General features: G+C 52.7%; 5 protein-coding genes across 5 annotated transcripts; 2 read left to right on the top strand and 3 right to left on the bottom strand.

Moving 5' to 3' along the window:
• Positions 1-393: 393 nt before the first annotated feature.
• On the bottom strand, positions 394-5,372 carry BO94DRAFT_543446 (WD40 repeat domain-containing protein; the record flags this gene model as incomplete). Its single annotated transcript, XM_025613138.1, has 5 exons — positions 394-3,518; positions 3,577-4,355; positions 4,412-4,723; positions 4,781-4,904; positions 4,958-5,372. 5 exons carry the CDS (start codon positions 5,370-5,372, stop codon positions 394-396), a joined length of 4,755 nt encoding a protein of 1,584 aa, XP_025470963.1.
• Positions 5,373-7,478: 2,106 nt separating this feature from the next.
• BO94DRAFT_324618 (uncharacterized protein) lies at positions 7,479-8,248 on the bottom strand. Its single transcript, XM_025606923.1, has one exon. It carries the CDS (start codon positions 7,976-7,978, stop codon positions 7,520-7,522), a length of 459 nt encoding a protein of 152 aa, XP_025470962.1. The 5' UTR covers positions 7,979-8,248; the 3' UTR covers positions 7,479-7,519.
• Positions 8,206-10,949, top strand: BO94DRAFT_554011 (Fcf1-domain-containing protein; the record flags this gene model as incomplete). Its single annotated transcript, XM_025613689.1, has 6 exons — positions 8,206-8,241; positions 8,300-8,526; positions 8,578-8,743; positions 8,796-8,868; positions 9,848-10,441; positions 10,516-10,949. 6 exons carry the CDS (start codon positions 8,206-8,208, stop codon positions 10,947-10,949), a joined length of 1,530 nt encoding a protein of 509 aa, XP_025470961.1.
• Positions 10,950-11,328: 379 nt separating this feature from the next.
• On the bottom strand, positions 11,329-13,047 carry abr1 (multicopper oxidase abr1; the record flags this gene model as incomplete). The annotated part of the gene is made up of 3 exons (XM_025613688.1): positions 11,329-11,535; positions 11,585-12,652; positions 12,712-13,047. 3 exons carry the CDS (start codon positions 13,045-13,047, stop codon positions 11,329-11,331), a joined length of 1,611 nt encoding a protein of 536 aa, XP_025470960.1.
• A 1,516-nt stretch (positions 13,048-14,563) lies between these two features.
• ayg1 (heptaketide hydrolyase ayg1) lies at positions 14,564-16,086 on the top strand (the record flags this gene model as incomplete). Its single annotated transcript, XM_025607808.1, has 6 exons — positions 14,564-14,656; positions 14,744-14,818; positions 14,879-15,618; positions 15,672-15,804; positions 15,855-15,928; positions 15,981-16,086. The coding sequence occupies 6 exons, from the start codon at positions 14,564-14,566 to the stop codon at positions 16,084-16,086; spliced, it is 1,221 nt and encodes a 406-aa protein (XP_025470959.1).
• Positions 16,087-16,780: the final 694 nt, after the last annotated feature.

Genomic DNA, 16,780 nt, shown 5'->3' with positions numbered 1-16,780 from the left:
CTACTACAGTATTGATCAATTATTATTGCATTCGCACAATATGACAACCGCTTCGTAACTTCAAGAGCGACTTTTCTTACCCCCGAGGGCCTTGTTTAGATACGAGGACGAATAGAAAGAAAGCCATTATGGTGATCCTCTGGTAACTGGGTAAAGTCCATCATTATCGCCAAGTGTTGCCAGGGTATACAGTCCAACAATCAACATTACCAGGATGCCTTGCTAACGGAAGGAAAGAACAAGAAAGAAAACAATCAGTGAGTAAATAGAGTGAAGGAGTGAAAGAATCAAATGTCGTCAATCATGAGTCCGATTTGCGACTCGGAAGGGCTCCCTGGAGGGGCTGCGTTCGATACAGCAATCTTCATCATCATAAGTCTGACTTGCAACATGCTAGATGCGCCCGTCGACTATCACAGTCTCATAAGGCAGTGTTATATCAGAAGCAACCCACGAGTCGGTGCTCTTGGTGCTACCCATCCGAGCCAGATTGCGGATTTTGCTGCTCAAGCTCTCATTGACGCTGCGCCCCCGTCGGTGCTCCAGCGACATACGGCGGTGTTCCAAACCCGGGTGGCCTTCCATGTTAAAGGCCGGCGCTGCCGTCATCGCGCGGGGAAGTAACCGTCCAAAATCCTCGTTATCAATGGCAATATCAATTGTTCCCGAAGATTCACGTGGAGAGGCCAAAGGAGCGGTTGGCGGAGGGGGTGGTGGCGGTGGGTTCAGATGCTGGAGCTCCGGCAGGATGGGAGGGTCAGCCTGTTGTCCTCCCATTGCATTTTCAATGGTCTCCTCGATGCTGACGGTCACAGGGGAGCCCCCATAGCTATATCCACCACTGTCCCGATGGGCCCTATTCCGCGTTCGACTGGTGGACCGACTTCTCGGCAGGTGAGGGTTGAATCGCGGATGCATTGGGAGATCGGTGGGCACTGCACCAGGCTGATGGCTCTCAGGAACTGGAACAGACATGGAACGACCGATCCGCTCCGCATCACCTTGATACTTGGCATCACTGAGTAGGGTGCTGTCGGGCACGGGAGGAACGGGCGCAGTTTCTTCGTATCCGTTGTATTTCGGATGCCGCATGGCCTTCGGAGTTGCAGGCAGTCCCAATGGCACACCAGACCTTGACGAGTTCGAGTCCGAGCTGCTTGGGTATTCTGGCGAGGCCTTGGTGGTGTTTGTCGCAGCCCGGTTCCGACCAGGAGTACGTGGCGCAAAACTATGAACCGAAAATGGCGGACTCTCCAAGGGGGTGCGACTGGGCTGCAGCTCTCCTGGGAATGGGATATTAGGCGCAGATGGATTCCGTGCAAGCGAAAGGCGTCGTGCCTCAAGCTCGGCTGCAGCAAGCTCCTTCCTCTTCTTTTCCGCAAGGCTAAGCTGTGGAACGCCAGCAGCAGGCACTTCACGCGGTGTCTCTGCCGGCATGTTCCTGGCACTTGGATAACCCGTAAGGTAGATGCCATCATGCACATTGCTTGAGATGATGACATCCGTTGCATCTTCCGCGCTTGCTCTTGGTTCAGCGTCTTGACGGCTGCGAGAGCGCGCTCTGGTCCACTTCGATTCCGAGTATACCTCAGCTTTGGCTCCGGATCCCTTCTCCGGACGACGACTGCCACTCCGCTGGCGGATGCGCAGCCGTTCTCTATCACTCGCGACAAGCCTCAGCGCATCATCGGCATTGGAGCCAGGCAATGGGGATGAAGGGGACCGGGTACTTGACCCTTGTCTGTCCATGCTGCGCCCTCGGGTAATAGCACCATTCTTATCTGTACCCAGGTGAGTTGCCGTGTTTCGGCTGGCAGAACGGTTTTGACGACGCTCAGAGGAGTTCCGAGAGCGTGGTTTGCGAACCCTGCTAGCGCTCCGTGTCCGAGAGGTGGGTTTTTTGGCGGCATTGGCGTTAATCTGAGCCAGCTCCTCCGGAGACATAGGAACAGGAGAAGAGGGCGAGCGCTTGGCAGGCGGGATATACCTCCTTTCGTGTCGCCCACGCGTCTCTTGTGATGCATTCCTAGAGTGGTACCGCCGAGCCGAGGTCTGACTGACCGAGTCGTCTGTATTCCTCCTTCCTCGGCCGTTGGCACGAGGCGCCTGGTACTTCTTTGCATGGTAGTTCGCCTCCCCTAGGCTACTAATATAGGGATCGATACTGCGACCACTGACGCTGGGGCTTCTTGCAGAGCTAAAGCTATTCAACGTTGATGCTGGGCTTCGGAAGCTGGCCGCCATATCGGACTGGACTTGCAGGTCGGTCTGGGAGGAGTTGCCGTGATCAAGATTCAGTTGCAAGCCGTCTGGCTTCCGATCTCGAGTTCCATTCCGGCTGTCTGAACGTTCCATGAGTGCCTCAAAGACCCCAGCGGCTGGAGAGGGAAGACCCTTGATGGTTGCAAACTTGTCCGCTGTCGCCTGAACCGCAGTCTGGGGGCTTGGTTTGTACTCGTCCGGCTCATAGCGTGCCGACGACAGCAGACCAAGCTGCTCGTCATCCGCTTCATTCCCGTCTTGCTCGGGGGGCGGCTGACCTTCGTCATTTTCCGACGTTGACCCGTAGTCCATGACTGGATTGCTTGCAAACGTAGGAGGATGTACTGATTGACTCGGGAATGTAGGAGGGTGTACGTCAATTGGTGTCTCCCCGATCGATGGAAGACGCTTCCGGTTAAAGGCGGGGGTAGTCGTCCGCGTATTCATCGCATTGTTGATGCTCTGGATGTTATTCAGCTTGTATGATCCAAATCCACCTGGAGACAGAGCAGATTCGATCACGGCGGATTCTGCAATGGGCGTAACCCCAGGGGCATTTGTGGGCGTTCTGTCATCGGATTTCAAGCCGGGAAATCTAAACCGATTGTTCGGTTGAGAATCAAATGAAGTAATGAGCTTGAGCGCTGGTGTCTTCGCCAGCGGTCTGCCATTAGCAGCCGGTTTAGGCTGTGAACCTGGTACCATAAGGCTCGCCGGGTTAGGGTATGGAGGCTCTGGGGATGTCATTGGCGATCGCTTCGTCATCACTTCCGAGAAAGAAGTGGCCTGCTGGGCGGCCGGAGACGTCCATGGCTCAGAGGGCTCGACGCCCGTACACATGAAACAACGAATTGCCAGCTGTTGCTGAGAGTGAGATACCACATGCTCTCCCCACCGACGCACGAGATATGATTGCCGCTGCCAGTCTGTAGGCATCACAAGACAGGTCATCAGAATGGCCTCCATATAGTAGTTCTGAGAAACATAGACTTCAATGGCGTCGTTTCTGTCTCCTAACCCGAGAAGTATGGTGGCTGCGGTGTGTAAATCTCCAATTTCGAGCAACTTCTGGACCAAAGCCTGCCCAATCTTGTTAGACTGTGATTCTCCGGACATCTGACTGAATGCCAGGAGCATCCAATCAGTGGTCGAGGCTGCTCCGGAGCTGATCAAAGATGTCATGTTGTCTGTATCAGATTCACCGATCCATTGAGCAAGCAGGATACCACTTTGGCTGGCTGGGGGGTGATTGCTGACTGATGAAATGGTCAGCAAGAACCTTAAGATGCGTAATAAGAGCGGCATGCAACATACGTTCATCCCTAATCAATCCTTCAATATCCCCGTCGTGGCCAAAGACAACACTCAACATCTGTCGACGTAGATCGTCTGGGGTAAGACAAGACTCATCAAGGGGTTGATGGTGTCCATAAGGCACGTCATTCAACCGGGCACGTGTAAACGGGAATAGGTCAGCGGGCTTGTCGGCTGGACTAAGCTGCACTTCATTTCTCAGCCGTGAACCGGCGCGGGAACTTTTGGTGGACGACATCGAAACAGACGAGGCGTATGCATAGGAAGCACCAGATGCCTGTGGAGTTTCTCTCCCGGATGCCGACGTCAATGAGAAAGAAGTGGTTGTCTGACCGGACCTGCTGGGTGGCGAGAATGGCATTCTATAATTATTCGAGGACGCCTTGGAGCTGACAGAATTTGTAACCGAATTGGCGTGGCTCCTGGGAATAGGGCTACCAACATCGGCCCGCTGTTGCCGGACGGTTTCAATTCCATTCATGTCAAATGGCGTTCTTCGGGGGTTAGACATGGCTCCTGATTCCCTCATGGTGGGGGGATCCTGCAAGGTGCGTAATTTCGGCTGTTCCATGGGTGCTGGCAAAGACCCGGCCGGGACGTGCTGGACATTTGCAACCATGGCAGGGCTATCTACATCATATTGTTGGACGGTGTACTGAGGTCCAAGGGTGAAGAGCGTGGCAGTTGGCCCATAGTTGGCGAAGCCACGAGGATTGTCAATCGTGGGAATTGGCTCGTACGTGACGTGTTTTGTCCTGACGTCCCAAGCCCACGTTTCCCTATCGAAGACGTTTAGCTTCTCGAGCACAAGGAGTAATCATGATGACCTGCTTACCCTTCAAGAAATTGCACGATTCGGCCGTTTTTGGACCATGCCATCCACTTCGGTTCCGATGCGGGAGAGCCATCAGACCGCTTGAGGACTCTTATCACCCGTGGCGTCTCTTTCCCCGGAGGCTTCGCCACACTCCAGACTCTCAAGTCGCCATTTGCTGATAGCGTGGCCAACATATCGGACTTTTGCTTAGATGATGATGCATGCCATGCTAACGACATGATCGCTGATGGTCCTCGCGAGGTGGTCATCGTATGCAAGATACTGAATGTTGGGTGAAGCGTGGCGAGCATAATGGAGCCATTCTGGTATCTAAGCCAAACGATTAGACCTCTCGGGGTTATTCTACCCAACCCCAGGTATACGTACCCAATAGCATATGTCCGACAATCCGTGGCAGGAGCTAGAGCCGTGATGGGATCGAAAATCGTGCGACAGGAGACATGTTCGGAGGTAGAGGGTTCGAAAATGATCACATCACCTTTTTCATTGCCTGTAATTGGCGTCAGCCTGAGTTTGAGGTGCAGAGAGATCTAACAGGCTTACCAAAGACCACATTCCCGTTCCGCATCCAAGCGGCAACCTTGAGCTGTTCAAAGGATGCAAACCTGGCAAGCACGCTGCCAGTGAAAAGATCCCACACGATCGCAGTTTGGCTGACATCGTAACTGACCACCAGTCGTCCTGCTCCCCGCTCACTCACATTATCCACGTAGATGAATTCAACATCTGCTTGGTGATTTTCGAAGCGTCGTTCGAGAGCCAAGGTATCATGATGAAGGCATACAACCACCGAGCCCTGAGCATAGAGAAACAATGATGCAGTTGACGCACACGGCTCGAGCCGAGCATTAGAGACCTGCGGCGGAGGTGGCGGAGGTGGTATAGGGGGCGCCACGGGCTTCATTCTTGATGGTCGTGAATCTGAAACCGGGTTTCTGTTCCATGGTATTTCAACCATCCTTTTGACCGCACCAGAAAGATCGCTGAGCAAAGTGTTGGGACTATCTTCCTTCCTAGTCCTTATGCTGTTCGGGATCTCCTTGGGAGATGCGTTTGTCAAGTGCCAATCCGGGCGAGAGATCACTTCTTAGATGTCTGACAACGGTCAAGAGACTCGGTGTGGCCAAGACAAACAATCCTCAAGAGAACTTTCCCATTGGCACGTACAACGAGACAAGGACAATGCGAGCACCAACCAAGTACAGTCCCGCCGAGTACGGTCAACACGTCACTGCTCCAGGTGCCTACCAAGCACAGAAGACACACTTGGAAGCGATCACCAAAGACATCTGATCAAAAGCTTGAATCCACAGCAGTCAGACGGTTTGTCGACAACAGTTGAGCTGTCTGGAGAAACGGTCCTTATCAGCAGAGTCGGGGGGGTTGGGTGGTGAGGAAGCGGCAAGAATATCGCAGGATACGGCGGGCGAGATAATAATGATGGCGCTAGATTGGAACCGAACAAGAAGACGGACGCACAAGGATGCAAGTGAAAGACAAAGAAATCTGCAGTGAAACGACAGGGAAGACAGCGCACTACGCAGGCTACCACGTTGCTGGCAAGAATTGTGGAGGGGGGAGATAAAAGAGAAGTCCAGGGTGAAGGCGGGGAGGGGGAGCAGGAGGGAAAAAGGAAGACAATTGCACTCACACGAAGGTCAGGCTTTCGAGAGTGGGTTGACAGGCGTGCTCTGGCTTTTTTAGATTCTTATTAATCTCACAATGGCGCCAGCCTCTCCAGTCAAGCGTGTCTATGCAATTTGAGACGTCTCCGAAGGCAACGGCGACAGTCGATCGGAATCTCCAGCCATCAAGCAACGAGAGCTAACGCCAAGGGGAGTGGACGGCGCTTCGATGAGCCAGGATGCCGTCGAGATGGGATGGGAAGGCGTTCGAAGACTTAATTAGCGGACGAGGGCAGATAGGACCCGTCGAGCGGCATGAGGAGCTGTCGGTGGCTCCAGCAGCGGCACACCAACAAGCATGCACCAGCGGGATATGGAAAGCGGCGTGCAAAGCAGTCGGCCAGTTGATCTTCTCGCGCCTGACCAGGGGGCATTGCGAGATGAGTGCAACTATCGCCGTGTTACGCCGTAGGCGGACTAGCCCGGGAGTATAGGATAGGCCACCCGGGGCATGAGGCGCCGGGCCTGGCGAGGAAAAAGTTTGAAACTAAAATGAGGGTGAAGCGACGAGCACCAATTGTTGCACCAGTGCGAAGACTACTAGTAGGTACTATCTAGAGAGAGTAGTAGGACATGGCCATTGCAATGATTGCATGCGTCCGTTGCCAGGGCGGGGCTGGAGTTCTGCATGGCCAGCGGCGGCTGCCAGGGACCTTTCCCGCCAACTCCCCGTCCCTGATTGGCCCCCCAACTGCAGAGGGCGTTTCTTCACGCTGCAGGCCTCATCACTCGGTTGCGCCAATCATCGCCCGCACCCGCGGGTCCCTCGCCCTCAAGTGACCTGCCCGGCGCGTAAATGCGCTCTCTCACTGGCAATGACCCAGAGTTCCCCTCAACCGCAGACTCGTGCGGTCAGCAGGATTGTGGCTCATCTTGGGTGATGTGCCAGGAAACTTCGAATCACATCCCTCGGGGCGCTGTCTACGAAAGTGATCTGGGTACCTGATAGGTACCTTCTGGGAGGGGAAGGATGGGATGGTGTCGGCAGCTCCAGGACGCACACAAGACACTGCGTCCGTGCCCAGTACGGAGTACATTTACAATCTTTATTTATGGCGTACCTCAAGTAGAGAGCGAGCGACCTTGGCTTGGAGAAAAAAAGGGACAAGCTTGGCGGTCACCGATAGAACCTCGCCATCATACCTATATCCCGAATCGTAGCTCGCTATGTACTATTAGAGTGATACCACTAGCAATGGCCAAATTAAAGATAGTGACATGTTGCAGGCAACCCCATATATCAACGAATAATGCACCTTTCTACCACTCTGCCTGTCGGAGCTCTGGGTGGTTGTACTATCTTCGGCGATTTTATCTGACAGTGACAGGACTGACATGAACCGTCACCGTGATGGTGAGACCACAATTTTAGCCACACTGCTAAGACATATCGAGAATGTGCTGATTGCAATCACTCTCATTACTCCACCGGGAACCACCAGAATGATGTGGACCAAAATATCCTTCCACAAATGCTGCGGAAAGTGTATGCAATGTGATGTGACCAACAAGCAGCACTGTGACGGGCATCCTTTAGGACTAGTGGGAGGCCCCGGGAGTAAGACAATTGCGGGGGTGGTCGAGGAGCTCGGACGGTGATGGGACTGGGCCACTTCCGCGATGTGATAAGAAAGCGTCGTAGGCATTCTAACCATGCTAGCCAGACGGGTTGCAACATACTGAGATAGTGATGGTGCACACAGTGTGCTACAATGATAACCATCTGGACACTCACAATGGCATTGTGGCATTCAGGCCCGATGAAACATCGTCCCGCTGGAAGCAGATTACTTCTACTGAAGCCAACGAGTGCAGAACGTGCTGGCTGGCCAGCCAGACCCTGGCACTGGTTCCAGGCTCCAGATAAAGACACTGCCATTTCAAGTTAGACGGACGGGGACGCCGTGCGACTGGAACAGCGGTCACGGGTAGGTCACATGATGGAGGGACTGCTTTGCTATCCGGCGAAATATCGGCCCGTGATCTGATTTTCCGCATCTCCAAAATCTTCTGGGTTCAGCATTATCGTATCAACGTGATAGCTACCCCATATCCCGCAGATTTTCCCTACAACAACCGGCAAGCAACCGAGGCATCTGTTTTAAAATGGGTGTGCAAAAGAAGACTCGCAAGTTTGCGCAGGTATGCACATTCCGATGACAAGCACGAGAGCCGGGAACTGATCTCATTGATCCTATAGATGAAGCGCACCATCAAAGCCCACGATGAGCGACTCAAGAAGGCGGCCACCAAGAAAGAGACTCCCAAGGAGGACCAACTGACTCGCCAAATCACCCAAGCTCCCTCGAACATGTTCTTCGCCGCAAACACTGCCCTCGGCCCTCCCTACCATGTGCTGGTCGATACCAACTTTGTTTCCCACGCTATCCGAGCCAAGCAGGACATGCTTACGTCGATGATGGATCTGTGAGTTGAACACGCTGAATGGGACTTGGATATATGCTAAGACAGGTATAGGCTGTATGCGAAGTGTATCCCGACTTTCTCCGACTGCACGATTGCGGAATTGGAAAAGCTGGGTGACAAGTACCGCCTGGCACTTCGGGTTGCCAAAGACCCTCGCTGGGCTCGGCTCAAGTGCTCTCACAAGGGCACGTATGCCGATGACTGTATCGTGGATCGGGTGAGTGGTTTTCGCTCCCATAATGTGACGTCGCGCGCTAACAGCGTTCTAGGTAACGAAGCATAGAATCTACATTGTGGCGACCAACGATCAAGACCTGTGCCGCCGGCTGCGGAAGATTCCTGGTGTGCCGCTCATGAAGGTCGCAAGAGGAAAGTTCACGATCGAGAAGTTGCCCGATGCTTTGGATTAGATACCCCGATATGTTCTGGTCGATTTAAACGGATACGGAGGACTGTTTTGGTATGAAGCCACTACACGACATCTCGCCCCCGATCTGTTCTGGTCGATTTCAAAAGATAGTGGAGGACAGGTTCGATACCAAGCCATTCCACGACATTTCACGAAGATACCCGAATCACCGCATATCAGCGGGTTCGGTTCGTCTTCCACCCACAAACGATGGTTTGCCAGGATCTACCGCATGCAGGCAATGTCCATGAGTTGACGACACCACCTGGCAGGCCAGGTCAGCTACAGATTGGCTTACGTGCATGTCGATTCTCGGCTGGTCCAGTGCGATAAAGAGATTGCTCCAATGACTGCCGTGGTCCATGCAAGCAGTGGATGGACCAAGCGAGACAGAAGGAGAGCAGATTAACGGAGGGCTTAGTTAGCAGATAGATAGCAGGCTCTGGAAAGCTTTCCTGATTGCAGCTAGGCTCTGACAGAGCAGCTTAATGATACGACGTTCAATCGCATGCTCACGGTGCTAATAGCCATATTCGTATCTATCCCCGAAAGCACGAGCAAGGAGCCAATCAATCCTTGCCCCGGTAATTCTACACGCAATCCTCTTTGCATCCTAGTAGCTACTAAACCAGAAACCCACAGTCATTAAATCACTATCAAAGAAACCGCGCAAAGTATGACTCAACCCGTCACCCAACTATCAACCACTCGTGCGGGGAAACCAAACCGCTTATCAACCAACCCCCTCAATCCCATGTCAACAAAACAATCCATCCATTCATCCATCCTGACACTACCCAACATACTCACAACCCTCACAATGACCGAAAAAGAAACCATCGTCGTAATCGGGTACATCCCCTCCCCCATTCCCAATCCCACCACTAACCACCCCTCAAACAAACCATAGAGCCGGCATCCTCGGCCTAACCACAGCCCTACACCTGCAATCCCACCTCCCCGCAACCCAAACCATCCTCCTAGTCGCACGGGACTTCTCCCACGGCCCCGAATCCCTAAACTACGCCTCCGCCTGGGCAGGCGCCCACTTCCGCCCCATCCCCACCTCCAACCCCCAACTCACTCAAGAGGGAACCCAAGCCCAACGAACCTACACTTACTTCACGCGCCTCGCAGCCCAAGAACCCGGCTCGGGGGTGCAATCCCTCCCCGGGATCGAATACCTCGAGTCCCCACCAGCAGAGTACCTCAACGCCGAGAACATCCAAACGGCGTACGGGTATCTAGATGGGTTCCAACAACTCCAGGGGGAGGAACTCCCCGAGGGAGTGAAATGGGGAGTCAAGTATAGCACATTTGCGGTGAATCCGCCGGTTTACTGTGCTTGGTTGCTGAGACAGTTTGTTTTGAGGGGTGGGGAGACGATGGAATATAGCGTTGTGGATTTGAGGGAGGGGTTTTATCTTGCGGAGGATGTGAGGACGGTGGTTAATTGTACGGGGTTGGGGATGGGGGTGATGAGGGGGTTTTTGTTATTAGGGGTGAGTTTATTTCCTTGTCATTTTCCTTTTGGGTATACTGTTGCGGGTTGATTAATGCTGACTGACTGACTTGGGTAGGACAAACGTGCCTCGTGAGAAACCCCTGCTCGGTGACTATTACTCGACAGAATGGTGATGGCTCGTGGTCGTTTTGTATTCCCCGTCCGCTGGGTGGTGGCACGATTGTTGGGGGCACGAAAGAACCGCATAATTGGGATCCGAACCCGTCGTTGGAGACACGGGCTAAATTACTGGACAATGCTGCGAAGTGGTTTCCCTTTGAGGAGGGGAGTGAAGGGAAGTTTGATGTGATTCGGGATATTGTTGGTCGACGACCTGCCCGGGAGGGCGGCATGAGGATCGAAGCAGAGAAGTTGAGCGATGGCCGGGGAGTTATCGTTCATGCGTATGGGGCTGGAGGGCGTGGGTTTGAGCTGTCCTGGGGGATAGCAGAGGATGTGTTCAACCTGATGAGGGAGAATGGATTGGTGAAGGAAAAAGCCTCGCTGTAGGCTGTGACCGAGTTGCGATACTACTAACACCTCCATACGACTCGTCTCGCACGCTACATGCCGTGCAACCTATTCAGAAAACACAGATGGTACAACTTTTCGTCTATTGGTCGTAACATTACTTTTCACTGATTATTTCGTGACGGATATCCTAGGCATATCCAACCATGTGAAGTTCTCCCATGGTCAAATCCTCCCGTCTCCAGCGTGTTTCTTCTAGGCGTCCAGCCTCTCCAGATGCTCACGATGACAGGAAGTGCGGTGGCTCCAAGGCCGGCACTATTCAGACTTTGCATGACTTCGTGTCCCTGGACCCGATCAGTAAGTACATCAATATGGAATCGAGGCATCCATACCTGATGCCGAGTTGGTCAACCCATCATAGGGGACCCGGCAACGGAGCCCAGTGACTAGGCTGGCTGTTCCCGCAAATCGCGAGATGATCGTCTGGTACTGTCATGTTCTGAAGCTGGTCCGGCGCTTCAATGATAATCGCCATAAGACGGACCTCCACGTGCCATTCAACATGGCAATGGAACATCCAGACGCGTGAAATCGGATCATCGTCAGCCGGAAGAAATGCAGTCTGTAGGAAGGGGATACTTATCAGGATTCATTGCACGGAATCTAATGACGAAATGCCCCTCGGGCTCGACCATGATTGTATCGCGGCGCATTGGTGTGGCAGAGACGTTGCCATATCCGTTGAAATAGCCACCATACGGATACGTCCGCTGGACAACCTGGAAGTCATGGCCGTGCAGATGCCATGGGTGGAGGTTGTCGTGATGGTTGTTAAGAACAATCTCCACGACGTCGCCGTAGTTGACAACAAAGGGGTTCACATCGCCATATAGCGAGGGCTCCATGCATTCTTCGGAATCGGCATTCATGGCCGTGTACAGCGTCGGTACATCTGGAGCACTATAGGTCATGTTGTTGATGCTGTAGGCAGGCTTTCCATCCACCGTGGTCGAATAGACATCCAGGATGAACTGGTGCTGAATAGGGTCGATCAACGGAAGATGGTCTCTCGGAATCAAGGTCACATCGTCAAGGAAATCCAAGCTTGCGTTGTTAATGTGAATTTCCGGTGCCGGAGGGAAGGGCATGTCTTCGTTGTACATGAGCCAAGCGGTGCCGTTGGGGTTGTATCCTTCCGGCATGCTTCGCGACTCCTGAACGAACATCTCGTCAATGTCGAGACCATCCCAAATGGCATAGTTTTTGCTGGTGTCATTCTTAGTCGTGAGAAGAAGGTCGACACGCTGCCCGACAGTCATTCGCAGATACTGCGGTGGAAGGAAATGCGGTTCCACCTCGATGCCATCCGCACGGACAATGGTCATGTCATGGTCGTCAATGACAAGTGCGTGACCCGCCCAATTTCCCATGCAGACGACATGGATCAGGTAGGTTGTGCTCGGCTTGACCTTGATTCTGGTGTTGTGCATGTCATTGAACAGGACCGAGTCAGGAAGCGGCTCTTGCCCTCCATAGGGGGCATGATCCCCTGGAACGACAAAGTCTTCAACTAGTAGAGGCATCTGCACATGATACCAATCAGATAAGGTGATGGTCATTTCCTCGTCATAGTGAAATGGCGCAGGAACGGTGTCGTGCACAATGATAGGACCGCGCAGTCCATCGGGATACTGGCCGGGCTCGTGAGAATGGTACCAATATGTCCCGGTTTGATTCATCTGGATGCATGTCAGACAATTCAGTGACCAATACCCTTCAAGCAAGTAGGTCAACCTACCGGAACCGTGTAGCGCATTCGCTGCTGCGGTTGAAGCTCGCATTGGGTAACACCTGGAACCCCATCCATGTACCCGTTATAATTCTGATGGAGGCCATGCCAGTGGATCCCCGTCGATTGGTTGCCGAGGCCATTGTAAACATCGACAATGAGGTTGTCGCCAACATCGACATCGATTTGAGGACAGGGCCATTGTCCGTTAATGCCGATCACCGGCCGCGCATAGCCATCAGGTGCAGCGATGACCCACGTTATATTCCAATCCAGGTACACGTTCTTACCCAATGCCTGTTGCACGACCCCGTACAGGCCGAGCGTCAAGAGAGTTCGGATCATTTCCGCTGCTCTGAGTAGAACATTCACGAGAAGCGGACGAGGACTGACAGGGCAAATGCTGGAGAAAGGTTTGGAATAAGTATGTACGAAAGCCCCTTGGAATTGATAAACGAGAGACAAAAGTTAGTTCAGCCGAGGAGCAACAGGCAAAGAGACCTTGGCGATATGGAAGGATACCTTGCCAGTCTCGCCGTCTCGGCCTGAGTCCAAACAAACATATCTTGCATGACCGGAAAGCAAGCCTACAAATGAGCCGACCCGACCAGAGTCGTGCGTTTCGTCGTCCGTTCGGAAGAAATCATTCCATCAAAGACATAGAATGCGAGCACGCAACGGTCCTTGCTTCAAGGGATACAGATGGCGAAGTAGGGAGTCGATCAAAGTGCACCGCCCGCGAGTCAGGGCCTCTGGGATGCAGATTCCTGCCTGGTTCGGAGGTACGGGATTCCCGGTGAATGGATTCCCAAAGCATTGGCACGTCTGTGTGGATGTGTCGAGCTGAGCAGACTGATGCCTGGTAGCCCCAGCCTCAACTATGAAGGGGTCAAGACACTGTGTACAGTGCAACAGATGGCAGACCATTCATTGATGCCGCCAGGTACCTGTCTGATCCCGTTGGTCATAGTTGCGAAACTCAATTCTTTCTCAGAAAGATAGACTTTTGTGGACACAATTGTTAGACAGTCACGGGCTCGACATAACTGCAACAACAACTAGACAAAGCCGAAGAAAAAGAGGAATTACTTAAAAAAAAAACTCGGATTCACAGGCATCTTGGCCATCCAGATTGGGCCACAGACTCTGGAATGCGCCTTCCGCCTTGGAATCGGTTGGATGCAAGGCATTCTGTGAATAAAAAAACTTCATTGTTCGCCATGCCCTGTTCACTAAAAGCATAACCTGCTTTGTGGCTACCACGATGTTCTCAACATAAAGCACTTCCGTCAAGAATGGCAACTTTAAACCCTTGGTAGGCTCAAAATTCACCACACCCACCCAACCCAATAAGGGACATATCATTGAGCCTTGTTCGCACAGGACACATACCCCACGACGCCCCAGCCTCGCGGCGCCTTTCCTTCGGGGCTTAAACGTGGATGCCTAGCAGGAAGTCGACAGCAGCTACAACCGAAACTCTTCAACATGGAACGGTTCAGGCAAGGGAGTTTCACCAAGACCACCTAAGGCGAGAATAACCGCAAGTCCTCTGTTAGCACACACTTTAGTGTTAAGCTGTAGCGAATGTCCGAGACAGACGTTAAAACACCTATTTCCCAAGCTGGCCGAGATTGGCGATCCCCCCTGCGTGACCAGCCCTAAGCACACTCAATCGTGGTTCTGATGTCACAAGCGCCAGAAGAGACCTCATGTGCGCTCTACCAGGAGACTTTCCTGGAGTACCTTACATGGGGCGATTCCCATTTAAAGGAGTTCATCGGTGCTGCTTCCCCGCTGGAATTGTACCATATTCCATCCTCTTCCCATTAGCTTGACTACCACTCGACCACGCGAAACAATGGCACCCTGGATCCTCGGCGAGAAATTCAACACCGTTTACCCTCATCAGGGCTCCATCAAAGCCCTCTGGGAGACGAAGTGGAAATTCGCGGTAGGTTTTCCCTCCTGGCCGATACCACCACCCCTTGCTCGGTGGTTGGCCAGCCGTCAGGGGGCCCTCGTCTAACATGGACCTTAGTGTGAGAAATCGGTTTACCCATTCCATGACGGTGCTATCGAGGACTTTAGGCCTATTTTCCAGAAGCTTATCGAGGTAAGCCGTCTTGCTCCACAGTTTGCCCGTCAGACCCCGGAGTAACGTGTTATACCATAGGAAAACATCAACGATGCCTACACCGATGCCTACACGCAGGCATTCTTCCCAATTGCTGAAGCACTGGAGAACAAGGCTTCTGCTGCCTTGAACAACAACAATGCTGAGATGGCCTCCGATCTCCTCCGGAGAGCCGCGGTTGTTTACCGGATTTCGCGATTCCCGTATGTCGATCCGACCAAAGACGACATCAAGAAGGAGTCCTTCAACCGCCAAAAGAAGGTTTACCTGAAGTCGGCATCTTTCTGGAAGCCCACGATTCAGGAAGTGATCATTCCGCACAAGCACAAGTCGGGCGCTGATGGAGCCCACGTCCCCTTGTTTGTCCGTGTCCCGGAACATGCGACGGCGGAGAACCCCGTTCCTGTTGTGCTGTTGATGACTGGGCTGGATGGTTACCGCCCCGACAACAGCCAGCGTACCCACGAGATTATCGACCGTGGGTGGGCTACGGTTGTCTGTGAGATCCCAGGTACCGCGGACTCCCCGGCGGACCCCAGTGACCCCGAATCGGCGGATCGTCTTTGGTCCACCGTGCTCGACTACATGGCGACTCGTCCTGAGTTCGACATGTCTCGTGTGGCTGGCTGGGGTCTGAGTGCCGGTGGTTTCTATGCTATTCGAGCTGCGCACACCCACCGTGAGCGATTTGCAGGTCTTATCGCTCACGGGCCGGGCTGCCATTACTTCATGGACCCTGAGTGGTTGAGCAGAGTCGACGACCACGAGTACCCATTCTTGTAAGTGTCCCAGGTAGCCACTCAACTAGCAAATGCTAACCTTAGATCGACAGGCTTACTCCCGCCTGGGCCAAGAAGTACGGCTACTCTGATCCGGAAGAGTTCAAGAAGAACGGTCAAAAGAAGTTCTCCCTTCTCGAGACGGGCATCCTGGACCAGCCCAGCACCAGACTCTTGCTTCTTAACGTATGGATGTCTCTTCAGCCCTCCCATACAGAGCTAACCATGCTATACAGGGTCGGGATGACGGTGTGACCCCTATCGAAGACTGCCTCCTGCTATTCAACCACGGAAGCCCCAAGGAGGGAAGGTTCGTAACCCACCACCTCTTACTGAGCTCTGAACCCTGCTAACTACTCCAGATTCTACCACGGCCTCCCTCACATGGGCTACCCTCACAGCCTGGCACCATCGTACAAATGGTTCGAGGACGTGTTGTCCTCTCCTCGTGAGATGCTCAAGAACTGATGTGGTAAGGCTTTACGACCGGAATGCCAGTTACGATTTGAACGAGGTACTGGGACTCAGAACCGGTAGAGCACCATGGTTCTATTCTCCTAGATTATGGAAACAAACTTCTTGTTATTTCTTGACTGCATGATGTGAACCATATCCGATTCCAGAACGTAAAAGAAATCCCTTTCTATTCATTGCTCGGATCCAAATCCCAATAGACATGAGTAGTATTCATTTGTTGGTTTAATATTGACCATTAATCACCTAATTCTCCCCCTGTTTCTCGCAATCGTCATTCTATACACATGTAATAGACTTTCCCCAATGGTTAGGCATCTAGTGAACGTTAATTGAATACCACCACATGCCTTACAGTTCATGACACCCCAATTTTAAACCATAGTTACTATAGTCTACTCCTCGAATAAAGATAAAATAACACTCACCCACTTACCACATTAATTGAATCGATTTAATCAAATCATGATCTAGATATATATACGTGATCTACGAACTCCGTACTCCGTGCCAACTTAGTCATTCACTTGCGTAAACTCCATGGAAGAATAAACTAGGTAGGCTGTCTCTCCTAGGTAAACTCAGATGGAGCAAACTTCAATAGTACTGTAGAGTGCGATGAGTGGGATTGGTTTGTAATCAGGGAAGCCGCTGGGGGCGGGTTGGAGGGGGGGCGGGCGCCCTTGCA

This window comes from Aspergillus sclerotioniger (genome assembly GCF_003184525.1).
Source record: "Aspergillus sclerotioniger CBS 115572 chromosome Unknown BO94scaffold_5, whole genome shotgun sequence".
Lineage (NCBI taxonomy): Eukaryota > Fungi > Ascomycota > Eurotiomycetes > Eurotiales > Aspergillaceae > Aspergillus > Aspergillus sclerotioniger.
The sequence above is the reverse complement of the archived record's forward strand: the minus strand, read 5'-3'. Positions and strand labels throughout refer to the sequence as shown.

Excerpts from the sequence above, each read along its gene's own strand:
- BO94DRAFT_324618 (XM_025606923.1), bottom strand. The coding sequence starts at position 7,978 with ATGGCAGTGTCTTTATCTGGAGCCTGGAACCAGTGCCAGGGTCTGGCT.